General features: G+C 48.4%; 1 protein-coding gene across 1 annotated transcript in view; it reads right to left on the bottom strand.

Moving 5' to 3' along the window:
- Positions 1 to 579: 579 nt before the first annotated feature.
- ABHD17C (abhydrolase domain containing 17C, depalmitoylase) overlaps positions 580 to 21,869 on the bottom strand; it is a 32,124-nt gene continuing 10,834 nt past the window's right edge. Inside the window, exons 2-3 of the mRNA XM_068143446.1 lie at positions 5,778 to 5,957; positions 580 to 2,258 (exon numbers count right to left, since the gene is read on the bottom strand). Coding sequence (XP_067999547.1) covers positions 2,039 to 2,258; positions 5,778 to 5,957 — 400 coding nt within the window. The 3' untranslated portion in view covers positions 580 to 2,038. The remainder of the gene's footprint in view (positions 2,259 to 5,777; positions 5,958 to 21,869) is intronic.

Below are 21,869 nucleotides of genomic sequence, written 5' to 3'. Positions count from 1 at the left end.
GCTTATTTACAGCACAGCAGAGAGGAGCAGCAACTCTGAGGCCACGATGAGGCAAAACCGGCCAGTTGTGCCTGAACAGTCACCACGAGAACAGCTGGGCGCCTGCTGCTCGGGACCTTTCAAACTGACAACTGGACAGCACAGATCCAGATCCTAAGGCCCCGGATGCCCTGCAGTGGGAGGGGTGTCCTCATTTGCCCCTACTGTAAGTGCAAATACCAGTTTGTCTCCTTTCACGGCGATGGGGCCAAGCCAGCAGTCAAAGACAATAGACACTGTGCTGGAAATTAACTGCAGGCCTGGTGAGGACTGCTGACAGCAGCGCGCCAGCATTTCTTCTAGGCAGTGAATCACGGTCGTTCATTACATAAAACCGGCTGAACACCACTGAAAAGCAAATCTCTTTTTACATGTGATTTACATACCAAGCTTCACCAAAACGTGGCTCTGCTCTGCAGGGGAGTTTTCCTTGGAAGGAAGCAATTAATGCCATCCAAGTGACTCTTGCCCAGCTGTACTCCACGTTTCTCCTCGCGTGCGACGGTCGCGCCCCAAAGAAGATCCAAACATCCGCCAAGCTCTAATCCATGCATCCTTTATTCCATTACAATCACTAGTGTTGCATTCCAGCAACAGGACACAGACTGCAGTCGACCATGATCAATGTATACAACGATCTGAGGCTTTACAGTACATTTAAGGCCTTGAAATTTGGAGTAGAACCCGACCTATGCTAGTAGTGTAACAATTGGTAAGTGCCTTGCATTTCTGAGGCTTCGGCTGTGCGATTCCAGTGTCAAGAGAATCAAAACATCAACTTTAGTCTCCTCAACTAAAAAGATCAGCTCAATGAAAGTTCAGTTACAGAAATTCATCAAAACAGAAATGTGTAAGTTTTTTTTTAAACACCTTTTTTTTTTTTTTTTTAAGCTTTTTATTATTATTATTATTATTTATCATCCTGGAAACCCTTTATAAAACTTCTTGATAGCAAAATAATGTAGGGATTAAAAACCATATCTTAACAAAATGTATTCAATCATATACAAACTGGAATTCTGCAGCTTCTGGGAGCTAGGCTTCTTTAAATTAAAACTACCCATTAAGAACCTATGCACAAGGTAAATTCCACTATGTACAAGTACTTTTAAAAAGTCTACAGGAATGCTTTACAGAAGGAAATGGCTGTTATGGCTATCATTCAGACAAGCTGAATAGTAAAAATGAGTTGGGTTGGGTGGGTTTTCTTTTTCCTCTCTCTCTCTCTCTCTAGTAGTAAATTTACACAGTTATTTTTAGACCAAAAAGAAAAACAAAACAGCAATTTGTCTCCCTAGTTCCTTTAAGAGTCTTCCAGTTACCTTTATACAACAATGGAGAGGTTGTTACAGAGTTTAGCCCCATAGAGTAGTTTGTTTGTTTGCAGGGGTGGGGGAGGGGGGAAAACAAAAAGGGATATTTAAATAATTTACTGGGGAAGATCAGTGAGTTAACAAAAGAACACTAGAAGGGAGGAGGGGGAAAACTTCATCACAATAACTTTCCAGTTTACAATACCACAGCTAGAAACTTTACAGAGAAAGCACTCCCTTGGATTGAACCCATGACTGATTGTTCAGAACAAGCTGCAGCTCCTAACAGTCGTGTTCTCCGCCCTGAGAACACTGCGGGGGGGGGTGGGGGGAGGAAAAGTCTTTGTAGGACTGAATTAGAAAGGATCTGAAGTGAGCCAGAGGAAAACCGATCTTTGATTAGCACAGCACTAGGTACAAAGTGTCCCCATAAGCAGCTAGGATTCCCACTTCCTCCAGGGCAACGAAGCTAAAAATTGGAATTACAGTAGTTGACCATATTCTGTGTGCATGGGAGCAGTTTCCAGATATAAAAGACAAGTGTCACCGGCTGTTGGATTGGAACACCCTGGAGCCAGGGTGGTTCTTCATAGTATAAAGCTCTGACAGCTATCCAGTTAAAGCATGTGCAAAACCAGGGCATTCCTTCCGTTCACAGTAACTGAGGTAAAACCAGGGAGGCTTCTTCAGGAGTTGGGAAGTTCATGGGATATGAACTGTTTTAGTCTCTCTAGGTATTGTGCATAAAGCTCTATGTCGTTATGCCCAGCCCCTTCCACCCACAGGGGCTCCACCGCCCGTGGACATCGCTCGTACATGGCCAGGCCGTGGGAGAAATCGATGACCTCATCTTCGGTCCCGTGGATCACCAACACAGGAGAGGTGACTTTGGAGATCTTGTCAATGCTGGAGGATGCAAAGGAAAAAACACAGCTCAGTTTAGGGGTGTAACTTCCATACCATTAAGGAAAGTTTAGCTATTGATATACGGCCCAGTTACCAAGGCCTGCTTGTAAATGGCTGCAGAACGCTGGAATTGTGCCCAAGTCACATGGAGCAAGGCTCCCTTCCAAAACACAAAGTCAGCAGGAGCTTGCCCTGCCACCACCATCATCCCACCATTTCTAGTGACAAGCTTGAATGGGCAGCATGCAACCCCCCAGACTGTGAGCATATCTACCACAGAACCCATGGAGGTGGGTGGCAAAGGTGCCACGGGATGTGCTGCCAGCATGAACTGCACACGTTACACATTATCACCTTCCAACTTAACACATTAGGAACTAATTAACTACAGCCCAGTCACAAGTCTTCATTAAAAAAAGCCTCAGCTCATGAGGTTTGAGCCTGTCTTGAAGCTCCCAAGTTCAGCAGATTTAGCTGGAGAAAACCACTCTGCTAGTGGGTTTAGTTGAAGTTCACAGGACTGCAGGCAGCTGTGGGATGTGACTGCAGACCAAAAGACCTCAGGCAACCAACTTCTTCACCAGCTCTGACTCCAAACTGCTCTTAAAGTAAGCTTTTTCCCCTCTACTTCCAGCTCCACTTAGCAGACCAATGTGGCTGGTGATCACCTCCCACAGGACAGCAGGTTCAGAAGAAAGAGAAGCAACCAAGGCACTTTCAAACCTATGTGTTCAGGCCAGGAAGCCCCTGGCACCCTGGCAGCACATCAGAGTGGTGAACAGCAGCTTCCTCTGCCTGCCTTCGTGCAGGCACCAGCTCTGATTTCCAGACAGCCACTTTGTTCTGGTAGTTACCAGTAATTCCAAATCAGCATACAGACACCAAGTGCTAATTAACTCAGCTTCCTATCAGCTCTACTTGGATCAACAAAGGGAGGAATTAGCTCAGCATATTATGCAGAGTATGGAATGAAGTGGGAGGCAAGATGAGTGTCCGTAGACAGAAGGAGAAGTCTGTTTCTCTACACTATCTACAGAAGGTGCTTGGACTTTCCTGCTCCAGAAGCTAACATGCCATTTTGGTAAGACTAGAGTCTTACCACATGAGCAAGACAGCTTAAAATTATTTCAAAACACACAAGTCAAGATACAGTGTCTTAAACACAGGTTTGAAAAAGCTTTATTAAAATACAGAATTAATTTCAAATGAAGAGGCAGACTGAAGCACTGAGCCTCTCACACACACAGCTCAGCAGTCAGTGCTCTGGAGAACTGGCATTGGTATTGCCAGCAACAGCTGAGTGCAAACACATTTCTGTCTCATACTTCCTAAAAACAACAGCAACAAACCCAACCCAACCCCACCCCCCATCCCCCCCAGGCTCCATGTTATGTAAAATGAAAATGCAGCCTTATTTCACTTTTCCTGTCTGGAAGCTGAGCTGTGTGCACCCATGCTGAATACAGAAAAGCACCCTAAGAACACAGGAGAGACATCAGAATAACGCAGACGATTTTCCCCATGACTTCCACCCCCAGCTAATCTCCTATCCACATGTCAATACTTCATCAGCAGCACGCTATGGCAACTGAAGTCTTCAGGCCATGAAGGGTGCGCTCCCATTTCCACAATGTGACTGCACACAGCCACAGAGATGTTTATAGAGCAGCTCAGGGGCTAGATACTAAGTTCCCATTTGTTGTAGGAAAGCAGCAACCCCTTTCACTTCAGATAATGAAACTCCTTTTCCTCAGCCCTGCATGGCCCATGGAGCCAGATAATATTTGTGTTTGGTAGAGAGCTGGAAAGCATCCCAGTGCCAGCTCAGCGTCTCAGAAGGCCCCATTTAAACTGCACATTAGGCTTACTTAGTATTCTCAGCCACACTGCTCTGCAGCTAGGCACAGCTACAGAGACCAAGTTCTCATCCAGTCCCAACATAAAACGCACATAATAGCAGTTCACTGTAGGTGCACACAGAACTGGTTTGTTTCCCACTGTGAAGGCAGGCAGTCGAGCTGCACACCCTCCCCTCAGTGCAAACACAGCAGTGCAGGCTTTAGAGCACAAGTGAAGGCAGCCTGGCAGCCATGAGCAGCTCAGCAGGGGAAGCACAAACCACTCCAGTGGTACAGTGCATCTGCTGCCACTGCTCCTCTCTCCCACTTTCTGAACCTGTGGCTGATACCAGCTGATCACTTCTGGGAGCAGGTCTGTCTAAGGCTGTGTTTCAGGTTTGAGGATGATGGATGAGTTGGAGTTCAACAATGTAATTATTTAATGAATAACCTATTTGGAAGAAGTCTAAACACAAGGACTTGACAGATCCTGAGAGCCACTATGCCTTGGTCACTATTCCTTCAAGCTGTTTTGGCACAGTTTTGTATCTAGGGCCCCCCCCACCTTCTAATTTTAATCTGTTGTAACAAAAATAGAAGAAACGTAACAGATGTCATGCATATCCCTACTACACTCACTGCAAACAGGACTTTCTGAAGCAAAGCCAAACTCTGTATAAGACTTGAGTGAGTCTGTTTCCTCCCTTCCACAGACCACTCAGCTTTTTACCTGTCTCCTCTCACCCCCTCAGTCTACAGACACTGCTACCAAGAGACTGGCTTCCTCTCCATACTCTCCCATAATTTAAACTGGGTCAAATGAGAAGCTTGAAAAGATTCCTAGAATGTCTGCCATTCCCAGAACCCCTACCATCCCCAAACATTTGGACACTCTAAGTCAGGCCTGTTGCAGCTGCTTTCAAATGAAGCACTAGGCTATAAAGGCAAACTTACTTCACTGTGCTCACAGAGGTGAGGATATGACACAGCCTCCACCAGGGAAGAACAAATGCAAGCCCTGGCACCATTAGTGATTTTATCTGGACAGCACACCAAAGGTGCAGAAGTGGTTTTCACTTACAAGGACCAAAGGCAAAGAAACACTGCATGCATTCCTTGAGATGAAACAAGAAATGCAGACCCAAGCTGAGATGTAGACACCACCAGCCTGACCACCAGCTTCTGACTCTCTTGTTTTCTTCCCTTAAAAGCTGCAATTTTCTGTACCTTTTTTTAACTCTGCTGTAGATTGAGACCAGCAAATCTATTTCATAACCTACCACCTTCTCAGTCAAAGCTGACTGAGATGGGAAGTGCAGAGTCACTGATATGTCGGCCACTAGCGTGCAGGGTGTGGTCCTGTGTTATCAGTTGTTAAACTGCTCCTCAAACTGACAGCATACAAATTCTGATATTAACAACCCCTAGCACAGGAAGGAAGGGAGAGCTGTAAACACTAACCCTATGTTTAGCTAGCTGACTATGCCACTTTGAAACCAACAGCAGCCTCTTTCTCATAGGGTGAGTCGCTGCTTGCCTTTTGGAGGTTTGCAGGGCTGCAGTTTAAAGCGCAGGCGACAGCTCGATAAAGCTCTCTGGAGAGTTACACAGCTAGTCCCCTGGCACATCTCAAGAGTGTGCTGAGCACAGAACCAGCACCCTGGCAGTGTTAATTCCTTACCTTGGGAAAGCATCGAAGCAGTAGGTTTTCCTGGTGTCAGGAAAAGCTACCCGCAGGCCAGACATCAGGGGAGAGTGGAGGATGACTGCCGCACACTCGTACCGAGATGCCAGGTCCACTGTGGGGACAGTACCAATACTCTGACCATACAGAATGATGTTCTCAGGACTCACACCATACCTGCAGAGAAAAGAATCATCCTTTCAATAAAACAGAGCAGCAAAACCTCAAACCCACAATGCATTTCCCCTCACAACAGCAAAACACAAGCACAGCAAACAAAAGGAGAGGGAGGTACACCCCAAAGCGTCTCTGCTGCCCACTGTAGCCCTTGCAATCTCCTCCCAGGAGACAGGAGTTTACAAGGAGCAACTTCAAAACAGTCCAGGAAAGTAAATAAGCAAAATGTTAGACAGGCTGAAGAGAGCTTTCATTAAAGAAGGAATGTCAGTTTGTCCATTGATCTTCCCCCACCTTCCCCAACCTCTCTTAGCTGTCACCCCACAGCACAGCCAACGACACATTCCAGTCCCTCTTGGGAATTTCAGTTCCATGCTCTGGAGGCTACCAACCTTTCCACCATTAAACAAGGCACTTACTGCCCTGACCACCTTCCTTTCCACACAGCTGGAAGAAGATGACCAAGCTGCCTTGTTAGTGTAGCCAAAGACACCAAGGAGGACACCCATGACAGGGGATGGCTTTATTCCTTGTCTTCCATTTCTGGGCAGTGTCAATGACTCCTCATTTGCCTTTTCCAGTTTAACACATGTCAAGCTTTTTTTGGTAACTACAGACACATCATGCCATAAAATTCAGGGTTCCTAAGGAGTCCTAGATGGCTTCCCAACATTTCCATCCAGTCTTCAGAACTGTCCTAGCTTCTCTGCTGTTTCACAGCTGCAAAAAGATTGGGGATGAAGCCAATTCTGATTTTACATCAAGTATGAAAAATACAAAGGAGGAGGTGATAGTGGCTAGGAAGAAGGGAGGACTACAATGGTACCCAGCCACCACAGTTTGTTAGGAAAGCTGCAGATCCAAAGCTGTTGTTCAATCATAAAATATATACCCATAAGGTCTCATGTACAACTCCACTTGCTGTTGCAAGCCCTACAAAGGATAAACCAAAAGCAGAAGAGGACATGTTTCCAGTAGGAAATAACCTGTGCAGAATGTGGTTTTGCCACCCTGCACTGCCTACAGCCTTGCTGGCACTGCTGTGACCACAAAACCCCTGTAGTTTAGACTGGAAGGTTCCAACTGCCTTGCCAAGCTGAGAGCAAGGTGTATGGCAGGGCTGGAGAGTGTCTGACTGTCAAGCTGCTGAGTAACTGGGAATGTGCAAAAGAGAGAATTATAATGGGAGAACAATCAGCTAGTAATAATTAAAACAGCAACAGAATAATCCAGGCCTAATCACCTAACTTGAGGCTGGTTTTGTGACGAAGCAAAAGCAGGCTGGCTTGTAGCCCCTGTGAAGCTGGAACGCAATGAGTACCTCTGCAGTGCTGAGCACAGGGCTGCTTTGGCCATCTGCTCTAATGGGAATAAGTAACTGGATGGAAACATTTCCCTGAAGGAAAATGTTACCCCCTTGGTAAGCAGGCAGCAGCTCTTGGTGGCGGTCTGCCACCACAGCCATGGCCTCAGGTGTTTAAAAGATGTGAAGCTCTTCTGGGAGATTTTTTTGTCTCCCCTACTGTGACAAACAGTCCAGCACACAGCAGAGCCTAGCTGGTTTTGGGATGCATCTTAAGAGGCTCTTGGAGCAAAATCCTGTCCTCACAGCCTTCACTGCAGCTGTTGGATGGAGAAGGCTGGAGGCAGGTACCTTTGAAGGTAGCACATGCATCCAGCCTGCTGATGGTATTAAAGACAGGCAGAGATGCATCAACATCAGGGGATACGTGAAAATGGGACAAGATCCTCCACAGGGCTCTTGAGCAGGGATGGGATGACAAGGTGGCAGGTTTTGCAATACCATCCTCAACTGCAGTAGCATGATCAGTGGGAGTGCCCTCTCTAGAAGATTTACAGTCTAAGCAGGATCTGAAAAGAGATGCTTGAGTGGGAACCACAGGGTAGCAGGCCAGCAGAGGGGAGCAAGAATACCTTCAGGACACACAATTGCCTTAGCATGGCACTGATTTGCTCTGGGTCCGCATCTTTTGATGTTGCCTTTGCAAGCTGCTCATACTGCAAGTGGAGGCAATAAATACTCAGACAGTCTACAGCATCATTGAAAGCACAGAGATATCTGAATTCCAAGTAGCCCTTCATCACTAAATAAATGCTACAGCTCTTCAGCATCTAACTCCACAGGCAGGCAATGTGACAGTTTTCACCCCACCCCCCCAGGGTATCAGACAGTGAGTTGGTGCACTTGTAGCCTGCCATTAGCTCAGATGTCTTCTGTCTTTTGCTCCTGCTGACTGACAACTGAAAGAAGCTCAGGGGCTGTTTGAGTCAGGAACAGGCCAGCTTTCCAAGTCAGAAGAGTTACTGCACCAGATTTATCTTTATAACCCTTTACCATTAGGCCACCAATCAGAAAGTGAGATATCAAGCTTACCACAAACATCAGCAGAAACAGCTACAAGTGGAACCTCTTTATTGAAGGCCAAAGGACAAGGAACAACTCATAAGCCAGAGCCATGAGGAACTGATAGGTATGATGTTCTTGGAAGGGAATGCCAGAGCCTGGCTCTATGGTGCTCTGCATCTTGACCAACATGGTCCAGCTGGTGACTCAGCAAGCACCACTCAGCTGAGGTTCAGAATGCTCTGGGGATTTTCCCTTTAACACCCAGTGTCCTTTAAGCAAAGGCTAGGCCCCTTCCCCCTCTACAAAACCCCCTGTGTATTACCTACTTGCACAACAGGGATACAGAAAGTGAAAGAGCAGGGAAAGAGCAGACATGGGTTGGAAGTCAGCAGTGAAAGTGACACAGAAAGAGGAAAGAATGAGACAGAAAAAGGCAAAAGACATTCTGAGAAACAAGGAATCCTGTCACACTCTGCTCTCCTATTAAGGAAGAAATTCCTTCCACCAGCTGAACAGCAGCTTCCCAAAATACCTTCTCTGCCACACACACACACTCTGTGGTCTCTGTGGAAACAGCTCCAGCCAGCAGAGCAGGAGCCCCAGGCTCAGTCTGGGGGATGCTCCTACTTCTATGTTCAAAACAAGCAGGGCATCACTGACATGTGGAAACCAGCCTGCAGCAAAGCCAAAGCAGGAAGCAATTTCAGACAATCACTGTGGGCATATGTAAAACACTGACTTGACAAGGGGGGGAAATAAAGGAAAACAAGGCAGGCAGGCTTTTTCCCCAGGGTCAAGCAGCACTCAGGAGTGCAGAGCTCTTGCCCTTTAAAATGATGCAAGCACTCCTGCTTCTCTTACCCACTAACAGTTAACCAGGTGGCAAAGTTCTCCAGCCTAGTCTGCTCTCCATAACCCAGGAGCAGATCATGTGGATTAGGTAGGGATTACATTCCTCATGTGTGCAGAAAGAAACCCAGCTACCTTCTCAAGCAGCACAGCTCTCTGCACTCACAGCTTCCCAGCCCAGGCCACCTCTAGCTGAGGCACCACCACATTCCACACTTACCACTAACAGGATTTTTCCACTCCTCATGCTACTGCCTCAATTTATACAACCTGGGTTTACCAGCAGTTCTGCCCTCCTCACAGCATGAGCCATGCACTCAGAAGCTGGCTATTAAGAATCCACACTGCAGGCTGCTGCTTCTGCCTGAGTAACACAAGGCCTCAGTCCCAGCAGCAGGTGAGGGGGACAGAGGAGATGGGGAACACTGCTGACTGAGCACAGCAGAGGAGGGTGGGACACAGTGACTTCTAGTTGGGTCTGCTTAGCTGAATGGTGATGGGCTAGGCCATGCCCCTCCTCTGCTTGCTCAGAGCACACAGATGATGGCATTAACTGTCTCTGCACAGCACCTAATGCTTCCTGGCTGGCAGCACTATGTACGGAGCATGTATCACCATAGAGCATCTTTCACTATGAGTGTAAGGCACTGATTCCCTCCCCCTCAGGGCTGCAGCTTTGAGTGACAGAGATGGAAAGTTTACCACTGCTATTTTTACTCTTCCCTCACTCAGTGGAATGCTGCTTCAGGGACTACAGAGGTGTCACACAGCTGAAGCCCTCACAGCCACAGCATCCGTGCCAAGCCCCCACAGTGCTGAACACATATTATGGGGCCAGGCTTACTGGAACAGTGAAGTTAACCACACCTCTCACATCTTCAGTTTTGAAGGTTTCTGGGGTTTGCTGTCCCAGCATCCCATGCCTGAACTAGAAAGGCTGTTGACCAGCAGGGATGCAGCACCTGCAGCAAGCTGGTTTTCCCACCAGTCACAGCAAACACCTAGGCAGAGCTTCTGACTGCACAAACTCCACTTCATAGTGCTGTCAGGAGCTGCTCTTGAACTGCTGCCACCTTTGGAGGACACACTGACTCCTACAGTATTCTCACTGGAGTGTACATGTGCTTAGTGGCAAGATCTTCAGAGGGCTTCTTCAGAAGATCTTTGAGGTTACTTCTTCCTGCCCATACAACCCCATTTGTCAAAACCAGCTATCCATTCCCTTTTCAAAATGCATTGTCTCTTAACCTCATAATCCAGAGAAATTGACACTGCTTGTTGAGAAACACAGAGGGGCTTTTCCATAGCATCATTAGCCATTTCCATCAGACAGGCATCTGCCTTTTCACAAACAAGTGGCCATTCCATCTGGCATGAACAGAAAAATCCACTTGGGGGGGTGGGGTAGAAAGGAAACCCCAAAAGCCTCAAGTAAGTAAAAATCCTACATGCAGATTGTATGCCTTGAACAAGAGTCGACACAAGCAGCTCTGTCAAGGAGTGTTACTGCAGGCAATTTACAGTCTGATGGCAAAACACTGCGCTTCAGGTGGTGCTTCAGCACCGCTCCAGCACGGCAGCCAGAAGGCCACAGAAGCTACAGCACATTTCCAGCCTGAAAGCCAACAGTAAGTCGAGAGCAAGGCCTTAGGGTTTAGGATTTTTTTTGGTGTTAACCACAACAGCAACTGTCAAATGAGAAAAATGAGAATTCCTTCAAGATGCACAGGGAGCCCTGGCACGCAGCAAGAGTGCCTGTGCCAGCTCCTCGCTCCAGCTTCCCTGAATTCATGCAAACATAGGTCTAACATTCTGCACTGTTTTACTGAGCAGAACAGACTGACACTGATTCTTTAAGTGATGCCAGGTCATCATCTTCTTCCCCCTCTTCCTTCCTGTGCAAGTCTGCAAGTCCTCTGTGATTCGAGTGCAGGTACAGCAGACCTGGACTTCACATTTGCGTTGCAGCAAGAACCACTGCGTGGCATTCTGGCTCACAACGCTGCAACAGAGACTCCTTGGGGTCTGCATACATCCCAGCACACTATCACTGCAACAGAGAAGTAATTCCACAAGTGGGCATGCTCAAAATCATTTCAGTGGCTTCCAGAGAAAGTGTGCCCAGGTGGCCAAGAAGGCCGATGGCATCCTGGCCTGTATCAGGAACAGTGTGGCCAGCAGGAGCAGGGAGGTCATTCTGCCTCTGTACTCGGCACTGCTCAGGCCACACCTTGAGTCCTGTGTCCAGTTCTGGCCCCTTCAGTTTAGGAAAGATGTTGAGTTGCTGGAAGGTGTCCAGAGAAGGGCAACAAAGCTGGGGAGGGGTTTGGAGCACAGCCCTGGGAGGAGAGGCTGAGGGAGCTGGGGTTGCTTAGCCTGCAGAAGAGGAGGCTCAGAGTTTTGCATCACTACTATTTTGCTGCCACACCAGACAGACATTTGCTTATGCCATGGGGAAACCTCAGTGCGAATCAGCACAGGCAAACTAATACTGGAGTTAAAGAATGAACCCATGACTTGAAGATGCCCTCTCAAAGGCTGCTCTGGAAGTTCAGCATTTGCAAATATCACACTACTACAGGCTTGCTGGACTGTGTGGCTGTAGCACTAACCAGTGATAGAATAGAATAGAATAGAATTAACCAGGTTGGAAAAGACCTCAGAGATCATCCAGTCCAACCTATCACCCAACACCATCTAATCAATTAAACCATGGCACCAAGCACCCCATCCAGTCTCTTCCTAAACACCTCCAGTGATGGTGACTCCACCACCTCCCCAGGCAGCACATCCCAATGGCTGTGTCTTCTTTCTGTGAAGAACTTCTTCCTAATATCCAGCCTAAACCTCCCCTGGCACAGCTTGAGACTGTGTCCTCTTGCTCTGGTGCTGGTTGCCTGGGAGAAGAGACCAACCCCCACCTGGCTCCAACCTCCCTTCAGGTAGTTGTAGACAGCAATAAGGTCTCCCCTGAGCCTCCTCTTCTCCAGGCTAAGCAACCCCAGCTCCCTCAGCCTCTCCTCCTAGGCCAGCTCCTCTTTTCATACACGTGGATTGAGTGGAAGCAGCTCCAGGGCACTTGTAAGGGTGATCATTTGCACTGCAGTAACTTAATTACACCCAAGCATGAATCACTACAACTCCTCCTTGATCGCTGCCTTGCGACAGTCGCTGCTCTGTTACAAAGTACTGACAGCTGTGCTGAAAGTTCAACCACAGCCTAGCAAGGCTATCAGTATCAAGTATCCCTGGTGAGCTCCAGCAGCCGTGCCAGCAGCAAGTGACCTGCACACTGCTGAGGAGTGAAGCCCTCTGGAGTTTGCCCTGAACAGCCAGGGCAGGCAGAGGCAGGCCACTGCCTGGCATTCTGTGGTCAGACTGCAATGCCATCACCTTTGAAATCAACTGAACTGTGCTCATTTAAACCAAGTGGCTTTGGGGATAAACCTCAAGTAATAGCAGTTGCTCTCAAACACTGCTCCTTTTCCAGACACCAACTACCTTGTGCTCATCTGCCTTGAACACAGGCTCCCAAAGCTGCCATCTTTCCAAGTGGGAAACATCTTTCCTAAAGCAAATCTGCTCAGGACTCCGAGGAAAACCAAGCACTCCTCAACAGCAAATCCATTCCCCTCCTTCCTTCCCCCCAGCTTCACCATTAGAAGAGTTCTTTCTCCTCCTTCAATGTCCTTTTGGCAGAGGACTTCATGCCAGACCACAGCAGCACTTCATGTGCCTGACCTGCACCACCCATTCTGAGCAGTCACTGCCAGCCCAGCTGTGCCACAGCCACACACTGCAGCAGGCAGCAGCTCCAGCCTGCAGTCTGCCTGCTGTTACTCACAGACCAGGCTCTAAGTGCTATTCATGATCTTACAGCAGAGATCATTTGACAGCCACAATCAGACTGGATCTACCCATTCTGATTTTTTCAAGTGTTTCTCAGAAACACCAACACCAAGCTGGGGGCAGGAGTTGATCTGCTGGAGGGTAGAGAGGCTCTGCACAGGGACCTCGACAGGCTGGGCAGATGGGCAGAGTCCAACAGCAGGAGATTGAACACATCCAAGTGCCAGGTGCTGCACATTGGCCACAACAACCCCATGCAGAGCTACAGGCTGGAGTCAGAGTGGCTGGAGAGCACCCAGGCAGAGAGGGACCTGGGGGTGCTGGTTGATGGTAGGCTGAACATGAGCCTGCAGTGTGCCCAGGCAGCCAAGAGGGCCAATGGCATCCTGGCCTGCATCAGGAGCAGTGTGGCCAGCAGGAGCAGGGAGGTCATTCTGCCCCTGTACACTGCACTGGTTAGGCTGCACCTTGAGTTCTGTGTCCAGTTCTGGGCCTCTCAGTTTAGGAAGGAGGTTGACTTGCTGCAAGGTGTCCAGAGAAGGGCAACAAAGTTGGTGAGGGGTTTGGAACACAGCCCTGTGAGGAGAGACTGAGGGAGCTGGGGTTGCTTAGCCTGGAGAAGAGGAGACTCAGGGGTGACCTTATCACTCTCTACAACTACCTGAAGGGAGGTTGTAGACAGGTGGGGGTTGGTCTCTTCTCCCAGGCAGCCAGTACCAGAACAAGAGGACACAGTCTCAGGCTGCGCCAGGGGAGGTTCAGGTTGGATGTCAGGAAGAAGTTCTATACAGAAAGAGTGATTGCCCATTGGAATGGGCTGCCCGGGGAGGTGGTGGAGTCAACATCATTGGAGGTGTTTGGGAGGAGACTTGATGGGGTGCTTGGTGCCATGGGTTAGTTGTTTAGGTGGGCTGGATTGGTTGATGGGTTGGAGGTGATGATCTTGAAGGTCTCTTCCAATCTGGTTTGGTTTATTCTAAATAAAGGTTTACTCTAAAATTCTAAATAAAGAATCAAAAGAGAAGTGAAACTTAAGAGCATAAAGAACTCGGACAGTATTCATGCTCAGCCAGGAGAAGACTTCTGCAAGCTCATATTCTGGAAGAAATCTCTCCCAAGCCAGCTGACCAGCAGTGAAATGCTGTGATACAAGAGAGAGAAGGGACAGAAGAGATGCAGTCTGTGCTTGTAGAGCAATTTCCCCCCCACACACACACGAGCTACAAAGTAAAACCTCCTTCATTTTCTCTTGACCAGCTGAACTCAGCTGTATGTATAACAAGACTTCCCCACCACAGAACACTGGACTGTGGTGTTTGGTTTACATTAGGATACTAATTTGTGTACCACAGGAACTAGCAGTTGTAAGAGTAAACAGCAAACAGATTGGGAAGGGCTGTTGGTGCCTGACTGAGGGTGTGCTGTGCTTTGGGCTTCCCTAGAGAGCAGGGAAGGAGTTTTCATTAAGTGCCTGTTGAAACTGAAGCAGGAACTCCTGCCCTAGGCACACTGACAGAAGAGAACAGAACAACTCTGCCCCTACCATCATCCCTTGCTGTCATGGGAAAGTCAGCAAGAAGGCCACTGACAAGTAAAACCAGGCTCTTGTAGGACATCCAAAGCAACTGAGCACCGATGTGGCAGAGCCTTCTGGTTGCACTCTTACCTTTCACCTTCCACTCCTTTATCACAGTATCACTAAGGTTGGAAGAGACCTCAAAGATCATCAAGTCCAACCTGTCACCACAGACCTCATGACTAAACCATGGCACCAAGTGCCACGTCCAATCTCCTCTTGAACACCTCCAGGGACAGTGACTCCACCACCTCCCTGGGCAGCACATTCCAATGGCTAGTGACTTGCTTGGTGAAGAACTTTCTCCTCACCTTGAGCCTAAACTTCCCCTGGTGCAGCTTGAGACTGTGTCCTCTTGTTCTGGTGCTGATTGCCTGGGAGAAGAGACCAACCCCTTATGGCAAAAGGTAACAGTGTGCACTCACACAATCAGAGGGATTGTGAGGGAGCACTTTCCTAGATGAAGTCCCCCTAAATGCTGGGACCTCATGTCCCTCATCACAGGAGGAAATACAACCCAACCCCACTGTGAATGGAAAGACAAGCAGCTAGTGACAGCAGAAAGAGGAGTTAAACACATGGATACATTCAGGGCAATTCCCACACACCCCCAGCTTGCTTTGCTTTAGCAACCACAGAAATGCCCAGAGGTCTGGAGCCAGCCCTGTGTCACAAGCTGATGGATCAAAGCTGCAGCCACACTCTCTACTCTTTATGGTCTCTTGCTTCTCCCAAAGTGCTTTCTTGGAGAAGGCTTGCTTTGCATCACTCAGTCCCAAGCTATAACTGGCAGGCAGCACACCAAAATGCTTCACTCACTGCAGCTCTTTTAAGAGCAGCACCCTGGAGTTAGCTTTACCAACAGATTTTGCATTTAATTAAGATGCTCTGTAGCAAATAAACACAGAATAGAGAGTCTTAAGCTTTATTAATCAAAGACAGGAAGCCTTCACTGGCCACTGGGAAGTACCTTCTATGACCACAGGATCAATAATGTACCAAGGCTCAGTCAGCTACACTCCATGCTACACTCTTTACTGGAACCAGTGTGCAAAATCCAGTCAGGCTCTGAGGTGCATTTGACCAGCCTGGGACAGCAGGGGAAATCCTGTTCCTTCCACAGAGCAGCTCAGTCTACAGCATCTCTGGAGTGAGGAATTCACCTTCAGCTCCCATCTAATCTCTATCACAGAGTGACAGGGGTTGGAAGAGACCTCTGCAGATCATCTAGTCCAACCCCCACCAGTGCACATTGCACAGGACAGCATCCAAGTGGGCTCTAATGACTTCAGAGACGGAGACTCCATCACCTATTTGGGCAGCCCGCTGCAGTGCTGCACCACCCCGATGTAAAGAAGTTCCTCCTCATGTTTAGATGGAACCTCCTAAGTTCAAGTTTGTGCCCAACAGCTCTTGTCCTGTTGGTGAGCACCACTGATAAAAGACTGGTCCCATCCTCCTGACATCCAGGCTTGAGGCACTGATCAGCACTGAGAAGATCCCTCCTCAGTCTTCTCCAGGCTACAAAGCCCCAAGCCTCTCAGCCTTGCTTCATGAGAGATGTTCTAGCCCCCTAATCACCTTTGCAGCCCTTTGCTGTACCCTCTGCACCCTGGTGTGGCATTTTTATTTCAGCTGCAGGTATCACTCTGTGTTTCATAACACATCTGAGTGCTGACAGAGGAGTGTGCTCCTCACAGCAGGTAACAACATGACATGAGAAATCTGACACTCCTCTTGCTGCTGCAAAAATCTGCCCTTTCACTGGGGATATCCTGCACCCAAGTGAAAGAAACTGCTCCCTGCAAGTGTAATCCTGTGAGGGGGTTTGTGAAGAACAAGATCTGATGATGTCCATGACCCCACAGACAATATCTTCAGATAGAGACCACAGGGAAAACAAGGGTCAGCTAACACAGAAACTGTGCTTGAGAAGCCTCCTCTGATTCCCTAGGAAACTCCAAAACCCCAAGTGCAAATATTAGCACTGGTTCTGCAGTCCCACAAGTTCTGTGCTTTCATGGCTGGTTCTCACTTCAGTCACTCCCAAACCAGAGCCTTGCCTTATTCCTGAGGCTGAAAAGTCACAGTCAGCCAAAGCATCTTGGCTTAACCCCCAGGCTCATCACATAACCCTGCCCACCACCCCTGGCTCAGCACTGGGAGACTGAAGGTTTACAAGCCTGGAGGAAGCAATCCTGCTGCTCTCCCCCAGCTTTCACAGCTCTTTTGTCCAGCAGCACTACACTTGGCTGGATGGCAGGGAGAAGTTCTTCACAGAAAGAGAGCTTGGCCAGTGGAGTGTGCTGCCCAGGGAGGTGGTGGAGTCACCATCACTGGAGGTGTTTAGGAAGAGACTGGATGAGGCACTTGGTGCCATGGTTTAGTTGATTAGATGGTGTTGGGTGAGAGGTTGGACTCAATGATCTCAAAGGACTTTTCCAACCTGGTTAATTCTATTCTACAGTTGCAGCACTCCCATCTGTTTATTACAGTATCTGTTTATTACACCACTCTCATTCTGACTCCTCCTCACATCAAACACTAATGTGACTTTGTGATGTGTTTCCCTGGTGCAACTTGAGACTGTGTCCTCTTGTTCTGGTGCTGGTTGCCTGGGAGAAGAGACCAACCCCCACCTGGCTACAACCTCCCTTCAGCTAATAGAGTGCTCAAGCACTGTGGAAGAACAGCTCCTAAACAAGACTGGGCTTCTTCCACAGGTATACAACAGCTCACACACTGCAGGGCTCTGTGCAGAAGCCAAGTGAAGAAGTGTCCTGGTCTGTTATGCAGGAAACTGCAGACCCTGCTTGGACAGCCCTCTGTTCTCTCAAAGCATCTCTCTATACCCATTCCCACAGAGCTGCAGAAGGAAGGCAGCATTCTGCTTTTGATTTACAAACCTCAACAGCACTGCACTGACACGTCTGGTGAGCCACAGATGAGCAGTGGCACCACCCTTACCTCTACATTCCCCCAGCCCCAGAGAAGTGGGGGAAACACAAACCAATTTGGTAATTGCTCCCAGCACTGAGCTTTATCAGTCTCAACCCTCAGCATCCGCTCACAAAGAAGTGGCAGATGCACAGCCTCAGAAACCCCACTCTCCTCATGGGTCTCTCCCGCCTTCTCTCAGGTCTCCATCCTCAGCTAGACTTGTTAAACACACTAACAAATACCAAGAATGATTCCTGGGAGAAGACAGTCACTCCATGAAAGCAATCCATTGCTAGAAAAGATTCTTCCAGCACCTTTTCAGAAAGAAGGAAACCTCAGTGCTTCCTTTCTGGCCATTTTTATCCTGGCACTCTGGCTTTTAACCCCCTTTCTCCCTGAGCAACCACAAGTTCTTCCATTCTTCTCACTCAGTGATGGGCTGTCTTGACTCTATCAGGATTAAAGATCTGCTGCTCCACAGAACCAATGCATCACCAAGCCAACCTTTAAACCTGCACAGTTTTAGACTCCATCTCCCTCTCACACACGTTCCTTTAATGAACTTGCAGCACAATGAATGTTCAAGCCTTAGCAGCAGTCAATGTAAAGCTGAGATGATTAAAAACAAACCATATAGCAATCACCAGGATTAACAGCACCAGATGTTCCAAACCAGCAGAGCACAGACAACTAGTTCAGAGCTTAAAAGAAAATCAAATTTCCAAGCCACAGCCTTCATCATTACAAACCAAGTGGCTAAACCCCTCCTCCCTTCTCCCAGTGAATAGTACTTAGAACTGTGAACAACAAAACTTTGCAGAGAGTTCCTCCTGCACAAAGTTCCTGCTCAGTTGAAGTGCTCTTGAAACCTGCCTTGTGCTCTCCAGGAACTTGCAAAGACAGTATCACAGTATGGCTAAGGTTGGAAGAGGCCTCGAGGATCATCGAGTCCAACCTGTCACCACAGACCTCATGACCAGACCATGGCACCAAGTGCCACGTCCAGTCCCCTCTTGAACACCTCCAGGGATGGTGATTCCACCACCTCCCCAGGCAGCACATTCCAATGACCAATGACTCTCTCTGGGAAGAACTTTCTCCTCACCTCCAGCCTAAACTTCCCCTGGCACAGCTTGAGACTGTGTCCTCTTGTTCTGGTGCTGGTTGCCTGGGAGAAGAGACCAACCCCCACCTGGCTACAACCTCCCTTCAGGGAGTTGTAGAGACAAAGACAGCACAAAAGAGGCATTCACTACAGAAACAGACACCTGCACCTCCTCCCAGGCAGGGCCATGAAGTGCATTCTGAAGCAGCCAGTTTTCACCTCAGGAAAGGGAACAGTGCTGCTGCACACTAAGGGAAGGACTAACTACCTTCTCATGGCCTTCCTAACCCAAACAACAGAAATTCAGCCCTGAAACCAGGTCATATCTCCTTGTTCAGCTTATCCAGCTGTCTTATCTGGGATCATCCAAGCTCCTCTGGAGTAAAAGACATTTTGCTCAGACTGTGCAAATCAAGAGGTTTTAATGAGAGTCCAGCAACATGCTTGCATGCTTTGTTTTCTCCCAACACATCCAGCCAACAGGTCCAACTGCTTTAGCAGTCTTTGGTGAAAGATTTCCTGCTAGGCAACCTTTTTCCCCCCCTCAAAAAAAGGCCTCTCTTACCCATTAACAGTTAGCTGCTCCACAAGAAGCAGAAATACCTAGCAGTGGATCAAGGACAACTGTTAATGCAATCACTTAAGTGCATTATTTCAGCTGATGCTAAAGGTAGAAACTGACCTGGAGAAGCATCTCAGAAAATGAAGGGGGAAAAAAAAACCATCAAAGGGAAAAGGGCAGCTGCTTCCTGGTGTTACTCAGCCTCTCTCTGGGATCAGCCCTTGTAAAGCAGACAGGCTCCCTACTTGACTGCATTATCACCAGACAACAACTGGTTATGCAGGAAAAAATGTCAGCAATGCCAGTCTGTGCCACACCAGCACTTAACTGCCTCCCAACAGCCCAGCACAGAGGACCTTGGACTGCTGGAGTTTCTATTTCTGCTACAACAGATCACAGAGTAGGTGTAGCAGCGTCTACAGTGTGGCCAAATGCCAGCTTGGAGAGTAACCTTTTGCTACTGCTGCTGTCTCCCCTCCCCCATTTTTCATGTCAGGCCCTGCACACACTCACATTTCACAGGCATCCTGGCCTGCACTAGGAATAGTGTGGCCAGCAGGAGCAGGGAAGTCATTGTGCCCCTGTACTCTGCATTGGTTAGGCCACACCTTGAGTCCTGTGTCCAGTTCTGGGCCCCTCAGTTTAGGAAGGACATTGAGACTCTTGAATGTGTCCAGAGAAGGGCAACGAGGCTGGGGAGAGGTCTTGAGCACAGCCCTGTGAGGAGAGGCTGAGGGAGCTGGGGTTGCTTAGCCTGGAGAAGAGGAGGCTCAGGGGAGACCTCATTGCTCTTTACAACTACCTGAAGGGTGGCTGTAGCCAAGAAGGGGATGGTCTCTTCTCCCAGGCAACCAGCACCAGAACAAGAGGACACAGTCTCAAGCTGCACCAGGGGAAGTTTAGGCTGGAGGTGAGGAGAAAGTTCTTCCCAGAGAGAGTTGTTAGCCATTGGAATGTGCTGCCCAGGGAGGTGGTGGAGTCCCCATCCCTGGAGGTGTTCAAGAGGGGATTGGACATGGCACTTGGTGCCATGGTCTAGTCATGAGGTCTCTGGTGACAGTTGGACTCTATGATCTTTGAGGTCTCTTCCAACCTTGGTGATACTGTGAAGCTAAGAGTGCTTCCCTTTCTCCTAGGAGCACCACAAAGCCTCCAAGACAAGAGGCAAAAGAGAAGTATTTCATGAGAATTTAAAGACATCTTTCAAGAGGAAGCCTGAGCAGCTCTGCAGGGAAGAGCAGGGGGGAACAGAGCTCACCTTAAACCATGGCCCAGAAGCAAGGGGAACGGCGGAAGGAAGAAAGAGAGTGAGAAATGCCAAACTATGCCTGCTAAGCTGAGCTCCTCCTCTCCTCCTCAAAAACCTCAGTAAGAAAATCAGCTAAGTTTAAGTTAACATTGCTTCCTTTATTCCAAGTTACCATTCACTTCATAATAAGAAGGTAGAAAATGACTGTGCATGCCCAAACCCTAATGATCTTTGGCTCAGAGTCTCCTGCTGCCAAAACAGAATGAGGTCAGAACTACATCCAGGTAACAAACAGCCAAGATCCTTAGGCTTCATGTTCTTCACTGTGAACATTATTAGAGTGGAGTTTTGGATGGGAAGGGTGATTTCCTGCACTAATTGGAAGGTGCCAGACCTCATTTCTCTCAGTAGTGTCTGCCCAATGCTCTATGCAAAACCATCTCAGATGAGCTCTGACAGAAGGGTACCCAATCTGGAAGGATGCTCTATCTTGGCACCAGCTTGCTCAGCCTCAGCATAGGAAACAACCCAGTAAACCAAGGAGACTTTTCAACCCTGACACCTTCTACAACGCTGAGGATTTATGACAGCCTTGTCTTCCATACCCCAAGTTCAGATCCAAGTTAAATTCAAGTCCATTCCAGCATCTTTGCCCTTGTGAATGCAAACACAAACTGTCAGCTTTCATTTGTTTTGTTAAAGCACTGTATTTGTGCCTTCCCAGGCAGCAGTGTCTGCACCATTAGATTGATCTGTAGCACAAATTTAAAGACCAGGATACAGACCTAACTGTACTGGGTTTATGCACAGGGGGCTCCAGAAGTGAACATCACATTACACCAATAATGAGCAAGAGTTGAGGGGACAGGGCAGAGGTCAGAGAGAGGCAAGTTTGGAAGCTGGCAGAGATTCTGCAGAAGTCAAATCTTACAGGCACACTGGTCAGGCCTGAACACCACTGAAACTACTGGAGTTAACAAGCTGCCAAAGCCTGATGTGTAAGGTTAAAGCCACAGCCTGAAGTCCTGCATCGCCTCCTGAAAGGGTGCTTCCTGCCTCAGAAAGAGAAGCCTGCAGCCTGTGCTAGCTCACAGGGCAATCATTAACCAGTCTGAGGCAAAGGTCACTCCTTCAGAAACTAGTATGCGTAAGAATAACAGAAGTGTAGCTGCAGCACCACCTCACATGCTCCCACACCTCTGGTGCTTCTACTCCAGCGTGGGGAGACGCTCAGACCTAGGCTGAAACTTGAACTTTCTGTTGGAGCAGTATTAACCCCACCCCTTCCTAGAAAAACGGGCAAGCTTTCACAGGAGTGACAACAGAGCAATACCAGGAGGAACATGTGTGATACAGCTTCATGTGCCAGCTGGGGTACACTGCAGTCTAAGGGAAAGGAGGAGGCTGACTCCTC

The sequence above is a fragment of the Melanerpes formicivorus genome, unplaced genomic scaffold, assembly GCF_026170545.1.
Source record: "Melanerpes formicivorus ecotype bairdi unplaced genomic scaffold, bMelFor1.0.p_v2 SCAF_10, whole genome shotgun sequence".
Lineage (NCBI taxonomy): Eukaryota > Metazoa > Chordata > Aves > Piciformes > Picidae > Melanerpes > Melanerpes formicivorus.
This window is presented reverse-complemented; position numbering and strand designations above follow the sequence as displayed.